Source organism: Zeus faber (assembly GCF_960531495.2).
Source record: "Zeus faber genome assembly, chromosome: 11".
Lineage (NCBI taxonomy): Eukaryota > Metazoa > Chordata > Actinopteri > Zeiformes > Zeidae > Zeus > Zeus faber.
Window position 1 is genome coordinate 27780252 of NC_137205.1, and position 12500 is coordinate 27792751.

The following is a 12500-nucleotide window of genomic DNA, read 5'->3' on the forward strand; positions in this document are numbered from 1 at the left end:
AGAAGAAGAAGGAGGGCAAGAGGAAAGCCACCAGCGAGAGCTCGGGCGAGTCGGAGGAGAAGGGGAACAAGAGGAGGAAAGAGGAGGTGAGGAGCGGCAGAGCACGCCACCCTCCCTAAAATGTCTTCATCTGCCCCCCACAAATATCAGCCCTCAGAAGTCGTCCAGGTGGTCGCACGTTTGAACCGAGGGGGGGGGGGGGTCCCCGTTTTCCCACGCAAGCGTCTGTCCGGTTTTATTCGTGGGCGTCGTCTACGGCTGCTTGTGTTGTGACTCGACATTTGTGACGTTGCAGAGCGAGAAGGCGAGGGGCTTCGGTCGGGGTCTGCAGCCCGAGAGGATCATCGGAGCGACCGACTCCAGCGGAGAACTGATGTTCCTCATGAAGTGGTGGGTGTCCTGCGGCGCAAAGATACCTGTTTATCGCCAGGGCCGCTTGATTTGCTGAGGCGGGGGCCGCCCTGCTTCAACAGTGTGAACGCCGCCGAGCGAAGCCGCTTTGGCGGAAATAAGTGAGGTTGGTCGTCAGCGGGACCGAGAGCACATTTTTGTAATTTTCCCCCCAAAATCTGAAAACCAACGTGCAAATATCCTGTGAGGTACTAACGAACCCTGCTGATGGGAAGGCGTGTTTTTTTTTCTTTTTACACATGAAACACAATTTGAGAATCTTACCAAATGAAAGTTGAGTTTGCGCAAAATTCTGTTCATTCACTTTGCAACTGCGGCGCTCGGTACGTCGGCCGGCTTCCGTGGTGCGACCTGCTTGCAAACACACAAAGGAATTTCACGCCGGTGTGGTCGGAGACTTACCTTCCCCTCATCTGTCTTCCTGCTTTTCCTCCTCTTCTCCCCCCCCCCCCCCCACCGAGCAGGAAGAACTCGGACGAGGCCGACCTCGTCCCCGCCAAGGAGGCCAACGTCAAGTGTCCGCAGGTGGTGATCTCCTTCTACGAGGAGCGCCTCACCTGGCACTCGTACCCCGCTGAGGAAGAGGAGAAGAAAGAGGAAGAGAAGAAGGACTAGAGGGGGAGAGCTGGGGGTGGGGGGGAGGGAGGGGGAGAGAGCGTGAAACGTAAAGGGAAATAATCACCAGTGATCACGACGCGGGGTTTGAGCAAGATGGCCGCCGGGGACAGGAAGTTGTCACGTGCCCAAGTTTTACCCGAGACATCTGGTTGACCGGTTGCGGGGGGGGTCACATTCAAAGTCATGTTCCTCTGAAACGTCTTCAACTCTGTTCTGTTCACGGAGCGAGTTGAAGGTTGGGTCTCGGGGCGTTCGGAGGCGCGGCTCTCGCAGTCTGTTATGATGCCGCTTTGTCCGGGTGGATGTCATTGAACACTTTGCAACATTATACTTTTATATTTTTTACATGGACACTGCCAGACCTCGGTGAAGTAGGACGGCCGCCCTGGATTCAATGCCCCCGCCCCCGCCGTCATTGGGGATTTTAAGGTTACGCTTTTAAACGCGACCCGTTTTCCGCGTAACCCGCCAACCAGATTTATTTTAAAATAATACGATTCACAAACTTGTTTTAGTTCCCGTCTGCCCAAATGACTGCTCTGTTAGTGTTTCGCTGGTGGTTATTTCTCCGCCGCGGTGGTCATTCGTTCTGAAGTCGCCATTTTTTCCCGTAAAAGGAGTTCGGCAACATCGTCCTGTTGAACCGCTGTGAATGACGTGTCGACGTGAAGATCCGGGGGTCGGGGGGGAAAAACCGGGTTTTTGGGGCTGCCCCCCCGGGTCCTGCTCCCGCAGCGTTGGCGCCGCGTGACCGGGCAACATTCTCACCTCCACCGACCCGGCATCGATGCTGTTGTTTTTTGTTTGTCTGTTTGTTTTACCATTTTAACCAGGAGAGCACCTTTTTAGACTGAAAAGACATGAGAGAGATGAACCTCTGAAGTGAAGTTGAACCAAAACGCCGCCGTACAGACTCTTACGGTAAAGTGTTATTGTTTTTGTTGTGGCTCGAGGGGGCGGGGCTTGGGATGGAGTCAGCTCTACGGCCGAGAAACATTTTGACTGACTTGAGGCCGTACGACACGGACAGCAGCTCATATTAAAAAGTAAAAGCGTCTTTCGCTTCCCTTTTTTTTTCTCCTTCCTTCCTCAAACGGAGTCGATCGCCCCCGCTAGCGCCATCCCGCCCGCCGTTCCCAGACCGTGTGCGTTTCACGATGGCGTCAAGACGCCCCCAAAAAAACATTTCAAGCCGTTTTGAAGGCGTGTCGCGTCGACGGGGTTTGTGTCGGTTGCCTTTTCTTTGTTGCACCCCTCCGAGCGTCCCCGGCGGTTGGCCGTGGTTTCCGTGCCGGCGTTTTGTGAGGGCCCCCCCCCCGCGGAGCAGCTGAGGTCTGAATGTTGAAGAGTGGGATTGAATGTCTGGGTTTACTGGCTCTTTTTCTGTTTGGGCTGCCTCTGAGAGATGCTGTTTGTGCCCCGCGGGGTTCCAAACGGTTTCCGAACGGTCGGGTGTTTCGAGCGTGGTCCTGGTCTGAATATATATATATATATATATATATATATATATATATATATATATATATATATATATATATATATAATATAAATAATTTTTTTTAATGTGTACTAGGTTAGCAGGCTTCCTCTGCCGGGGAATTTAAAGGTGAAATACCTTCTGTTGCCTTCAGAGTTCGGCGTGCCGCGGGGGAGCTGAGTTGTTGGTCGTTTTGCATGAGCGTGGTGCGGTTTCGGGACGATTTTTGGTTGGAAAACTAAAACACTGAAGTCATTTTTAAAAAATGTACTAATTTCTTTACATACACTGTGTTATCAACCCATTCTGGTATTCTGATTTGACTCGCTGTGTTGGAACAGAAGGTACTTGGCCTTTCTGTCCCTCGGTCTGCCAGCCGGTTCGTGGTCTTTTGTCGTTAACTCTCTTTAGCTCTGTATTTAGACGAGTTGCTTGTGTTTTACTGTTGCATGTTTGCTTTCCTGTGTTAAATCATCGTGACTTGCCTAATTTTTATCGTACGTGTTTTGGAGAATAAAGATTTTGTTTTGGTAAAGCGTCGTCCTCTGTGGTTCTTCGGCGGCGAGAGGGAATGATTCTTGAAAAGGTGGAAACACATGGATCGGCAGTTGTTTTTTTTTTACATTTATTTTTAATTAATCCAACAATCCAATGTACAAAGCCCTTGTAGACCAGCAAGGATTCTGAGAAATCCACACACAAAAATTTTTTTTAGACACTCGTGACTAATGGCATGCACCTTGGAAATGAACATTTCATGCCTTGATTCATTTACATATTTGATTTGGCAGGACAAGATGTTATGGGTGTTTGGCTTGACAGTATTTGAATGCTTTCATTACATGACCGTCAGTGTTTTATAACTAGATACACGCTGTGGTTTATCAGCTAATTGAACCGGGGGTGTTATTCAGGTGTAATATGAATTGTAAATTATCCGAAGCTTCAAGAAATCGCCAGTATACTGTATGACCATATACAGAGCAGATTTATTTGAAATGAAAATGCTTTTGTAATTTCACTTGGACTTTTAACTACAATGTCAGTGCACTCAATGGTGTGTTCCAACTACACCATGTCTGAATAATTATGCAAATTGGATTTAAGTGTCCTAAACATTACATTTTTTGTTTTTCAATTAAACTTATGGATGGTATTGTGTCTCAGGGCTCTTTAGATCACTGAAATCAACCTCAGGCACCTGTGATAATTAGTTTGCCAGGTGAGCCCAATTAAAGGAAAACTACCTAAGAAGGACGTTCCACATTATTAAGCAGCCAAAGGTTTCAAGCAATATGGGAAAGAAAAAGGGTCTCTGCTGCCAAAAAGCCTCAAATAGTGCAATGCCTTGGACAAGGTATGAAAGCATTAGATATTTCACGAAAACTTAAGCGTGATCATTGTACTGTGAAGAGATTTGTGGCTGATTCAGAGCACAGACGGGTTGGTGCAGATAAAGGCAGAATGAGGAAGGTTTCTGCCAGACGAATTAATGGGATGAAGAGAGCAGCTGCTAAAATGCCGTTACAAAGCAGCAAACAGGTATTTGAAGCTGGGCTGTGACATCAGCAAGGAGGTGGCGGAGTCATGGGGAGAGAGCTGGTAGGCCCCTTTAGGGTGCTTGAAGGTGTGAAAATGACCTCGGCAAAGTATATAGAGTTTCTGACTGACCACTTTCTTCCATGGCACAAAAAGAAGAACCGTGCCTTCTGTAGCAAAATCATGTTCATGCATGACAACGCACCATCTCATGCTGTAAAGAATACCTCTGTCATTGGCTGCTATGGGCGTAAAAGGAGAGCACCTCATGGTGTGGCCCCCATCCTCCCCTGACCTCAACCCTATTGAGAACCTTTGGAGCATCTTCAAGCAAAATATCTATGAGGGTAAGATGCAGTTTGCATCAAAACAGCAGCTCTGGGAGGCTGTTCTGACATCCCGCAAAGAAATTCAAGCAGAAACTGTCAAAAACTCACAAAATCAATGGATGCAAGAATTGTGAAGGTGATATCAAAGAAGGCTCCTATGTTCACATGTAACTTGGCCTGTTAAGATGTTTTTGATTGAAATAGCTTTTGATTTCAGTGAATCTGACCTCCTTATTCTGCAAATTAAACAAATGACCATTTTCAGTTCTTCACAACCTATAAAATGTTTTCAAACTCTTGTGCATAATAATTTCGAACAGTGCATTTTGAGGTTTTTTTTTAATTTTTGAGAAAAATACTGTTATCCCTGTTACTGTTACCCTAATGGTTGATGACTGGAAAATGATACTGGCTGTCATTTGCATCGACTATTTAGGAAAATCAGAGAAAAATATAATTTGCATAATAATTTGGAACTCCAGTAGGTGTCCTCCAAATGGCACAGGACAGTCAAAATATGCTTGATTTTTCAAGCATTTTGTTATGTGAAATGTAAATAACCAAATAAAAATGGACAGTACTGCTTTTCTGTTTACCTCAAGAAAATCAGAATAAATACACTTGACACTTTTTTGTTCATGTCAATTAAATATCCTCACATTATAGATTACTTTTTTGAATAGCACGACAAGTAGAGTTGATTTTTGTTAAATTTCTGTTCTAGCTGCATGAGGATGTTTTCTTTTTCAGATGAGGGATCGAAGACCAAGGTTCTCAACTGGGGGTCGCGGGTCCATTTATACGTCTTAATTCTTCAAAAATCTAGACCAATAGTGTACCCGATTGCGGCGCTGGGTTTGTATTTCTGTACTGTTACAGTCATGTTCCATTTGAGAACCATCTCAGAAACCAAAGCTTATTCTACTGTAATGAGCTTGAGCTGAATGTATGGTCAATGAGAACGTTCTGGGTTCGACTCTTGGCGTCTTACGCTGCTGCTGAAGTTTCCTTGAACAAGGCAGGTGCGTCATTTTATAGGTGCCATACCACTGTCATTCCCCAAAATGAATATATTTAATTCCAGAATATCCGCGAATTAAAAGCATCGCCACCTGCTGCCACAGACAGACATTACAGTCAATCTGCGTTTCTTTGCTGTCTGTGATTTAAAACGTGTTAAAACACCAGCCTCATCTTTTTGGCTTCAAGAACATAAAATATTCCCTCAAACAGAAATATACATTAATGTCATAAACACCCCCCTTCCCAGCTGCCTTTCATCACATATTAGTCTAAGCCCTGTGATAATAAGCCTGGAGACATTTCAACTCCCCCTGATCCTGGCCAGGGTGAATGACCGGGTGAAGATGGATGGATGGATGGATGGATGGATGAATGGCAGACATTTCATACTTTTCTAACTCGTCCATATAGGGCCACAAAATAAACTGATTATCCGGAGAATAAAAAGTTGAAATGCTTCTCCCTTTGAATTTGCTCCACACACAGCTGCTCTGGTAATGTAAAAAAATAAAAAATAAAATCAAAAAAAGAAGAAAGACAATGTTTCATGGCGTCCTTCGAGCGGAGAATCTTCTGTATCTGAAGATCTATCATAGGCGTCGCCGTTCATATTTGTCCTTAGATGCACCAATGAATTGTAAACAACGCACTGTAGTAGTATACCTCTCAAGTGTTTCCTTGTTTGTTGAACGTGAGCTTTCACCTCGCCGCAGGAAGTCCAGAAGACGCAGCCGTCCTTTGCGGCAGCGTCAGCAGCGTCAGGAAAAGCTTCTCTCCTGCCGCAGGACCATGGAGGTGGCGTTAGTCCGCCATATTTGGCTGGAAAGCTGTGAGCCAGGATCCTGGCAGTGGCCGTCTGTTGACAAACTTAAGTCACGGTCTCTATGTCGGATCAGAGAAAAAGATGGCAAAACAAGGACGATGGCGTAGTCATGCCCCAGGATCCACTGGTGTCAAGGTGGTTCCTGAAGGTCAGCGGGAAACCTTCACCGGAACCAATCCCACCGCTTCCTGTCGTTCTCTCACATTCGAGGTTATTGACTCTCATTTTGCCTCTTTTTGTCCCTCCGTTTCCTGCTGCTTTTGCCGCCGGCTCTTGGTAACGTTCCCCTCGGTCGACGCGACGTCACCACCACGCTCCCGTTCGGCCCGTACTGGAGGGCGTGCTCTGCGGCGTCCAGGGGCCGTCCCTGCTCGTCCCTGAGGCTGGAGAACACCTCCTGGTACAGCCCGCCCAGCCGCCGCTCCATCTCCTGCAGGGACCTCAGAGCTTCCTGTTTCTGGCGGAGGAGCCACGCGCGACGCCGCCGCAGCCCGGACACATCCTTGCCCAGGCACACCAGGACGTCCTGCTTCCTCCTGCGGCAGTTCTGGGCAGCCATCTTGTTCTTGCCCCGGCGACGAATGTCCCGCATCAGGACGACCTGCTCCTCGTTGAGGCGGCGGTCGTCCAGGAGCTCGTTGAACGCCTCCACCGGCAGGTTGACGATCAGCTGGTTGGAGAAGGGGATCTTCATGGAGTGCGCCCGGCGCTCGTCGCGGCTCCGCAGCTTGGTGTCCGGGCGGCGCGGGGAGGGCTTGGCGCTGCTGTGGCGCTGGGGTGATTTAGGGGGCGCGCTGGGGGTCTTTCCGGGAGCCGGGGAGGTGGCGGAACACCAGGGCTGGTTGTACGTGTGGTCGTGGGTTACGCGCTCCAGCCGAGGCAGGGGGTTGAACGGCTTCGGCTCCTGGTGGCGGGCGGGGCTGATTTTGTTGAGGTTTGAGTAGAAGCGTCCCCCTACTGCCCCCTCCAACTCCAGCTCCTCCTGCTTTATTGTCACCTCCAGCTCCATGTCTAAGACAGGAGCCCTTTCCCTTTCCCCCTCTTCGTCGTCCCTGGGGAGTTTGCCCCCCACAGCGGTGGCAGAGGAGGAGGAAGACGTGGATGAGGAGGATGAGGAGGAGGAGGAGGATGAGGAGGAGGAGGAATAGGAGGAGGAGGAGGCCTCGGAGGTGCAGGGAGAAGAGGGACTGAAGCTGAAGTCCAGAGAGAGTCCGGAGTCTGAGTCGGCCTCCTTCTCACTGCCTGGGTGCAAAGGACAGGAGATTAACATGGACAACCTGCCAAAATATGGATAACTTATACTTTAAACCAGCGGTCTCCAACCCTTCTGCAATTCTGTACAGCAGTATCCTATCATATGCATTGTAAGATGTCACCTCTACATCAATTTTAAGCCAGTGATTGGCCTTCCGTGAGCTACCAGTAGTTTGTGAGCCACGTGTTGGACACCACTACCGTTAACATCAAGTGAGGGGTTCAAGAGCCAACATAATTTTGAGAAAAAAAGCCAGAACATAATGCCTTCTTTTTTTAAAATTACCTTGTAGATGCTTCCCGTGGTAGCCCTGCTTATTCTTGGCAGTGCCTCTCTCCTTCACATCCACCATGTTGAAATTTATGGGACCAGTTTCCCTCCTTTCCCATTTTGTTTTTGACTCAAGGTAGCCCTCCTCCTCCAGCCTGGCAGCCATCTCGGGACTAAAGCCTTCATCCACAGCCAAATCCAACAGGCTGATTTCATCCAAAATGGCGGCGTCCTCCAAAAGGTCGACCAGTGGGCTGGGAATCGTGTCTTCATCATCTTCCTCTTCCTCTGAATCATCGACCAGAAACAGGCTGGAAGGGCTCAAGGGGAGGTCAGGGGCCGTACCATTCCGTTCGTACGGAGGGGTTGAGCTGAGGGAGTTAAAACCATTAAAATGGAAGTTCATGTCAAAGCTGGAGTGGGTTCGTGGCGATGGAGCGCAGTGTGAATGTGGGCTGGTCTTGGTGCTATCCGAAGGATCATGGGCCAGAAGGTTTGTGATGAAGATAGAAGTGTTGTTTTCTGCGGCAATTTCCGTGCTTAAGTTATCTAAAGGACCTTCAGCAACCAGGTTCATGTGGTAGGAACTTCTGGCGGAGGGATTCAGGTCAACGTCCTCCAAAGTACCCCCCGTGTATAAGCTCATGTTGTGGTCGTCCAACTCCGCGCTGGGGGTCAGAGACAGCAGCAATGGCCCCGTCATCACTGGTTGGTGTAGGAAGCCCTGCAGGCCTGGAGGCAGAGAAAGAAACACCTGACAACAGGTGGCTTTTTTTTTTCTGTTGAGACCCCGCACGGACGAGACATCGCACCCCGAGTGACATGAAGCAGCCCTCAATGCGGTGTGATTCACAGAGCTGATTAGAATTACCTTGTGGCGCTGGCGCCTCCGTGAGACTGGCGTCCGGACCCTGAACCGCGTGGCCGTCGCGGCAGCTGCTTGGACCGCTCCGGTCGGGGTAAAAACATCCAGCGTGCAAAGGGAAGGGATTCTGAGGGATGGCGGCTGGACTCAAATCCAGCCCGTCGTCGTCGGCGTCTGGGCTGCTCGGGAACGGGGCCCTTGTCGACATGCTGACATCCATGTCCTGACGGAGGGGAACAACGGATTGCTTAATTTTATCTGGTGCAGTGTGATGAAGTGCGGCCTGGTACTGACACTCACAGGGTTAGCGTTTTTAGATTCTGTGTAGTTCAACGACCAGGGCCTGGTATCGATACAATGGGGCGAGACATTCTAGCCATACCTGTACTTTCCAGTAGAGGTTGGTAATTCCGGGTTCAGAAAGTACATTCACATTTCTTGCATGGCGTCCGGAGGCACGGGGGCGTTTGCACCTACCTGAGGCTCCATGATGTCCAACACGTCTCGCCACTGGGTCTCCAGGTCCGGGGAAGAAGGGCGGCCGCTGGGTATCAGGGGCGCCGGGAGGGGGTCTCGTCCTGACTCCAGCTCGCCTGCGTCCCCGACGATCCCGCCGAACAGCTCATCACACCACTGCGAGAGAGGGAGACCGACGGCGTCAACGCCAACCCACCAGCCCGGAGAAGAGAGCTCAGCAAGGCTTCATGGGACAAGTTGAGGCGGTCCTTTATGAGGTTGTGTGATTCCACAAAGAACTGTCGGGGGAAGGTTCTTCCTGCTTCTCATTATGGCTTTGTGGGTGGTCAAAGGGTTTGAACGCTTTTAATTTGGGTTTTTGAATGATGATGGGCGGGGGGGGGGGGGCAGGCATGACATCAAATTAATTTACAAGAACAATAACACAACAACACGGTGGCCAGAGAAGTTATTGTGTTCTACAGAACGCCGGCCCGAATTATTCTTCCTATGGCGTTGCTCTTTAAGAGAACAAAAAAAGCGTTGTCTTTGGCTGTTTTGTTTTCCTGTGCGCGGCTTAAGAAGCGAATGGTCACCACAACAACACCAATACACCAGAGCAACGCGGAGGACGCTACGTCCGTACCTGCAGGTCCTGAGCGAAGGGAAACGTGTCGTCCAACAGGCGCAGACACTCCTGAAGGGGGACAGAGGTCTGGAGAGAGAGAGAGCATGGAAAAGAGGAATACAGGAGAGAATGTGTCACTGCGCACGGGGAGCCCAGACGTATGCATCTCGACAAGCCGAGAAATGTGCAGAGAAACAGGTTTTATTTATTCATTTTTATTTTTGGTACATTTTCTGAAAACCCCTTTTGTGCTGGCGTCTCAGAAACTCCGGCTACAGTCTTGGTTTATGCTTTTATAAATGTGTCTGCGTTTATGTGCGCGTGATACTGGTCTCTCTTTCTCTCTCTCCCTCTCCCTCTCCCTCTCTCTCTCTCTCTCTCTCTCTCTCTCTCTCTCTCTCTCTCTCTCACACTCACACACACACACACACACACACACACACACACACACACACACACACACTTTCTCCCTCTCCCTCACGTCCAGGGTGGAGCGGTGGCGGTCACTTGCATCGTGTTTCATTGTCAGAAACATCAGTGAGGATGACTAACCTTTTAAAGACTTGATCAGTATTTTTCAACTCACCTGTGTGTGTGTGTGTGTGTGTGTGTGTGTCTCTGCTTTACACAGTTCTGAATCACAATGTACAGTATAGCTCTACAGTATGTCAGACGGCCCTATTCCACCAAAATACAAGTAATACACACACACACACACACACACACACACACACACACAAGACCTTGAAATGCTCAAAAATGCATCTTTACGGCAAAGTGATCAAACGAAGCGATTACAAGTCATTGCTTCATTTTCCAGTTATCTCTGCGTTTCACAGTTGAACAGCTGTGAACCAGATGTGTAAACTGTTCCGATACTCGAACCTGCTATCCACGTCGAGCGTCACCGATTCCGTTGCGGGGCGGCCGCAGCTGCCGAATGCCGCCTTTCCCCCGGGTCCCAGTCCTGCCCTGGCGGTGGCGGGCCGGCGTTTAAAGCCCCGGGCTCCGATTCCAAGCGTAACCCGACGCATGGCGCCGCGGACGCCGCGCCCCCCCCACGCCGTGTCGCCTTTCCCCCGTGAGCGAACCATTCATGGAAGCGAAAGCACTGAATGCACCGCCGCGACGGTTTCCTACGTTTTGACGTGGTCGTGCATGTGCTTGCATGAGTTCGGGACCAGCAGCAATTTGAAACATGAGGTTAAATAACGAAAATAACTTGGTAAATAAGAGCTGTATCACGGCTTTGATGCGGAAAAAGCGCTCTCACTGGAATGGGAAACACACTTCTTTTGGTGTTGTGCAGGTGTGCGTCTGCTTGGCCCCTGAGTAAGTATGTTAGTTTTCTATTTCACTTTTGCCTTTTGTTCGTCTGCGTGACACATTCTGTACCAACACAAAAACATCGGGCAGAAACAAATCGACCAAATGTTAAAAAAATAATAATAATAATAAAAAATTTGGGCATGGCCTTCGTCGGGAAAAAATTCCCAAACTGCGACCTCGTGAATCGTCTTCCACCTCTTTCGTACTGGAGAATTACCCGGTCCTCCACTCTGTCGTTGACGTTGCCATGGAAACCTCCTCTCTTACTCCTCCGCCCCCCATCGTTCCAGGAGATGGGGGCAAGTTCCCCGTCTCCCTCCTCCTCCTCCGGCTCACTCGGGGAGCCGCTGGAAAGACGGCGCTCGGAGCTCCCGGCCGGCCCTCCGCCCAGCCTCGCAAATTAAAAGTGTTAAATTTTTTCGCTTTGCGGTCGATCTGAGCCGAGGGCCTTTGGCGCACGACGCCGCGCCTTCATAACGTTCCCTCTGACACCCAGTCGACTCGCTCGCGCAGCAGTCCACACGGCTCGAGCAATAACGACGGCGGCGGCGGCGGCCGACGCACTCCCGGGTTTCCATCACAGGGAACTTTTTTCTGCGCTCAAGCAGATAAAGTCCAACCAGTTAATAGGAATGGACGTTTACGATGGCAAACGTCAACCATCCTTTCGTAACTTTTTGGCCGCTGCCATCGCGGCGTCGATAGCGCCCTGGCCTGTCGGACGCCGACGCTCTGGTAACACCCCCCGGGGCCCTTCCTCGCCCCCTTCCGTGGAGAACGGTGGGTTTGCCTGGTTCGCGATGCGTACGGCATCGCCAAAGATCAGACTTATAGGTCCCTCAGCAGAAAAGCTTCTCTGTTCGGGTTTTTTCGTTTTTTTTTTCCCAAGGAGACGCCAGCAAACGAACCTTTTCCTCGCGGAGCTTGTGGCCCAGACAGACTCGCGTCATGCCTGCCAGACGCCAGCCTGTTGTGTTGCAGCCTATACTGACACTCTATAAATACACACAGTATATGTTAACTGCCCCAGAGACAGAAAGAGCCGCTAAGAATAACTTAACCCCCCCCCTCCCCCCGGCCCGGCTGGAGGCCCAGAGTCAAACCCGGCGACCCCCCCCCCCAGACATGTATGCCCCGCCGTGCCTCGTCGCGGCTCGGGGGGGTCACGCCCTGCCGCCTATGGCTGTGATTCTGCCGGAGCCGAGGACGGATAAGGCTGCGGGGTCGGCTCGCGTGAAGTTAAAAAAAAAAAAAAAAATTAAAAAGGTTCTCCGTACCCCAACGAGGCTTTTTTTTTTTTTTCTTCTCCCTCCTTCAAAGAATAGAAATGTCATCGTATGATCCACTGTCCACGTGCCGTCCACCGCAGTGCTCCGCCATCCATCGGTAACGACTTCTATCGCCCTCGCTAAGGGAGTTGTGTAGAAAAGATGGATGGATGCTCAGCAACAACTAGAAGGATTGTGTGTATTACTGT

General features: G+C 50.1%; 2 protein-coding genes across 2 annotated transcripts in view; one reads left to right on the plus strand and one right to left on the minus strand.

The window, feature by feature from the left end:
- cbx1a (chromobox homolog 1a (HP1 beta homolog Drosophila)) overlaps window positions 1–1026 on the plus strand; it is a gene marked incomplete at its 3' end in the record, with an annotated part of 8658 nt that extends 7632 nt beyond the window's left edge. Inside the window, exons 4-6 of the mRNA XM_080010184.1 lie at window positions 1–86; window positions 296–390; window positions 876–1026. Of these exons, the coding sequence (XP_079866310.1) occupies window positions 1–86; window positions 296–390; window positions 876–1026 (332 nt within the window). The remainder of the gene's footprint in view (window positions 87–295; window positions 391–875) is intronic.
- Window positions 1027–6150: 5124 nt separating this feature from the next.
- Window positions 6151–12500, minus strand: part of nfe2l1a (nfe2 like bZIP transcription factor 1a) — a gene marked incomplete at its 5' end in the record, with an annotated part of 10186 nt that continues 3836 nt past the window's right edge. The window contains 5 exons of the mRNA XM_080010104.1: window positions 6151–7462; window positions 7761–8477; window positions 8617–8833; window positions 9088–9243; window positions 9713–9781. Coding sequence (XP_079866230.1) covers window positions 6432–7462; window positions 7761–8477; window positions 8617–8833; window positions 9088–9243; window positions 9713–9781 — 2190 coding nt within the window. The 3' untranslated portion in view covers window positions 6151–6431. The remainder of the gene's footprint in view (window positions 7463–7760; window positions 8478–8616; window positions 8834–9087; window positions 9244–9712; window positions 9782–12500) is intronic.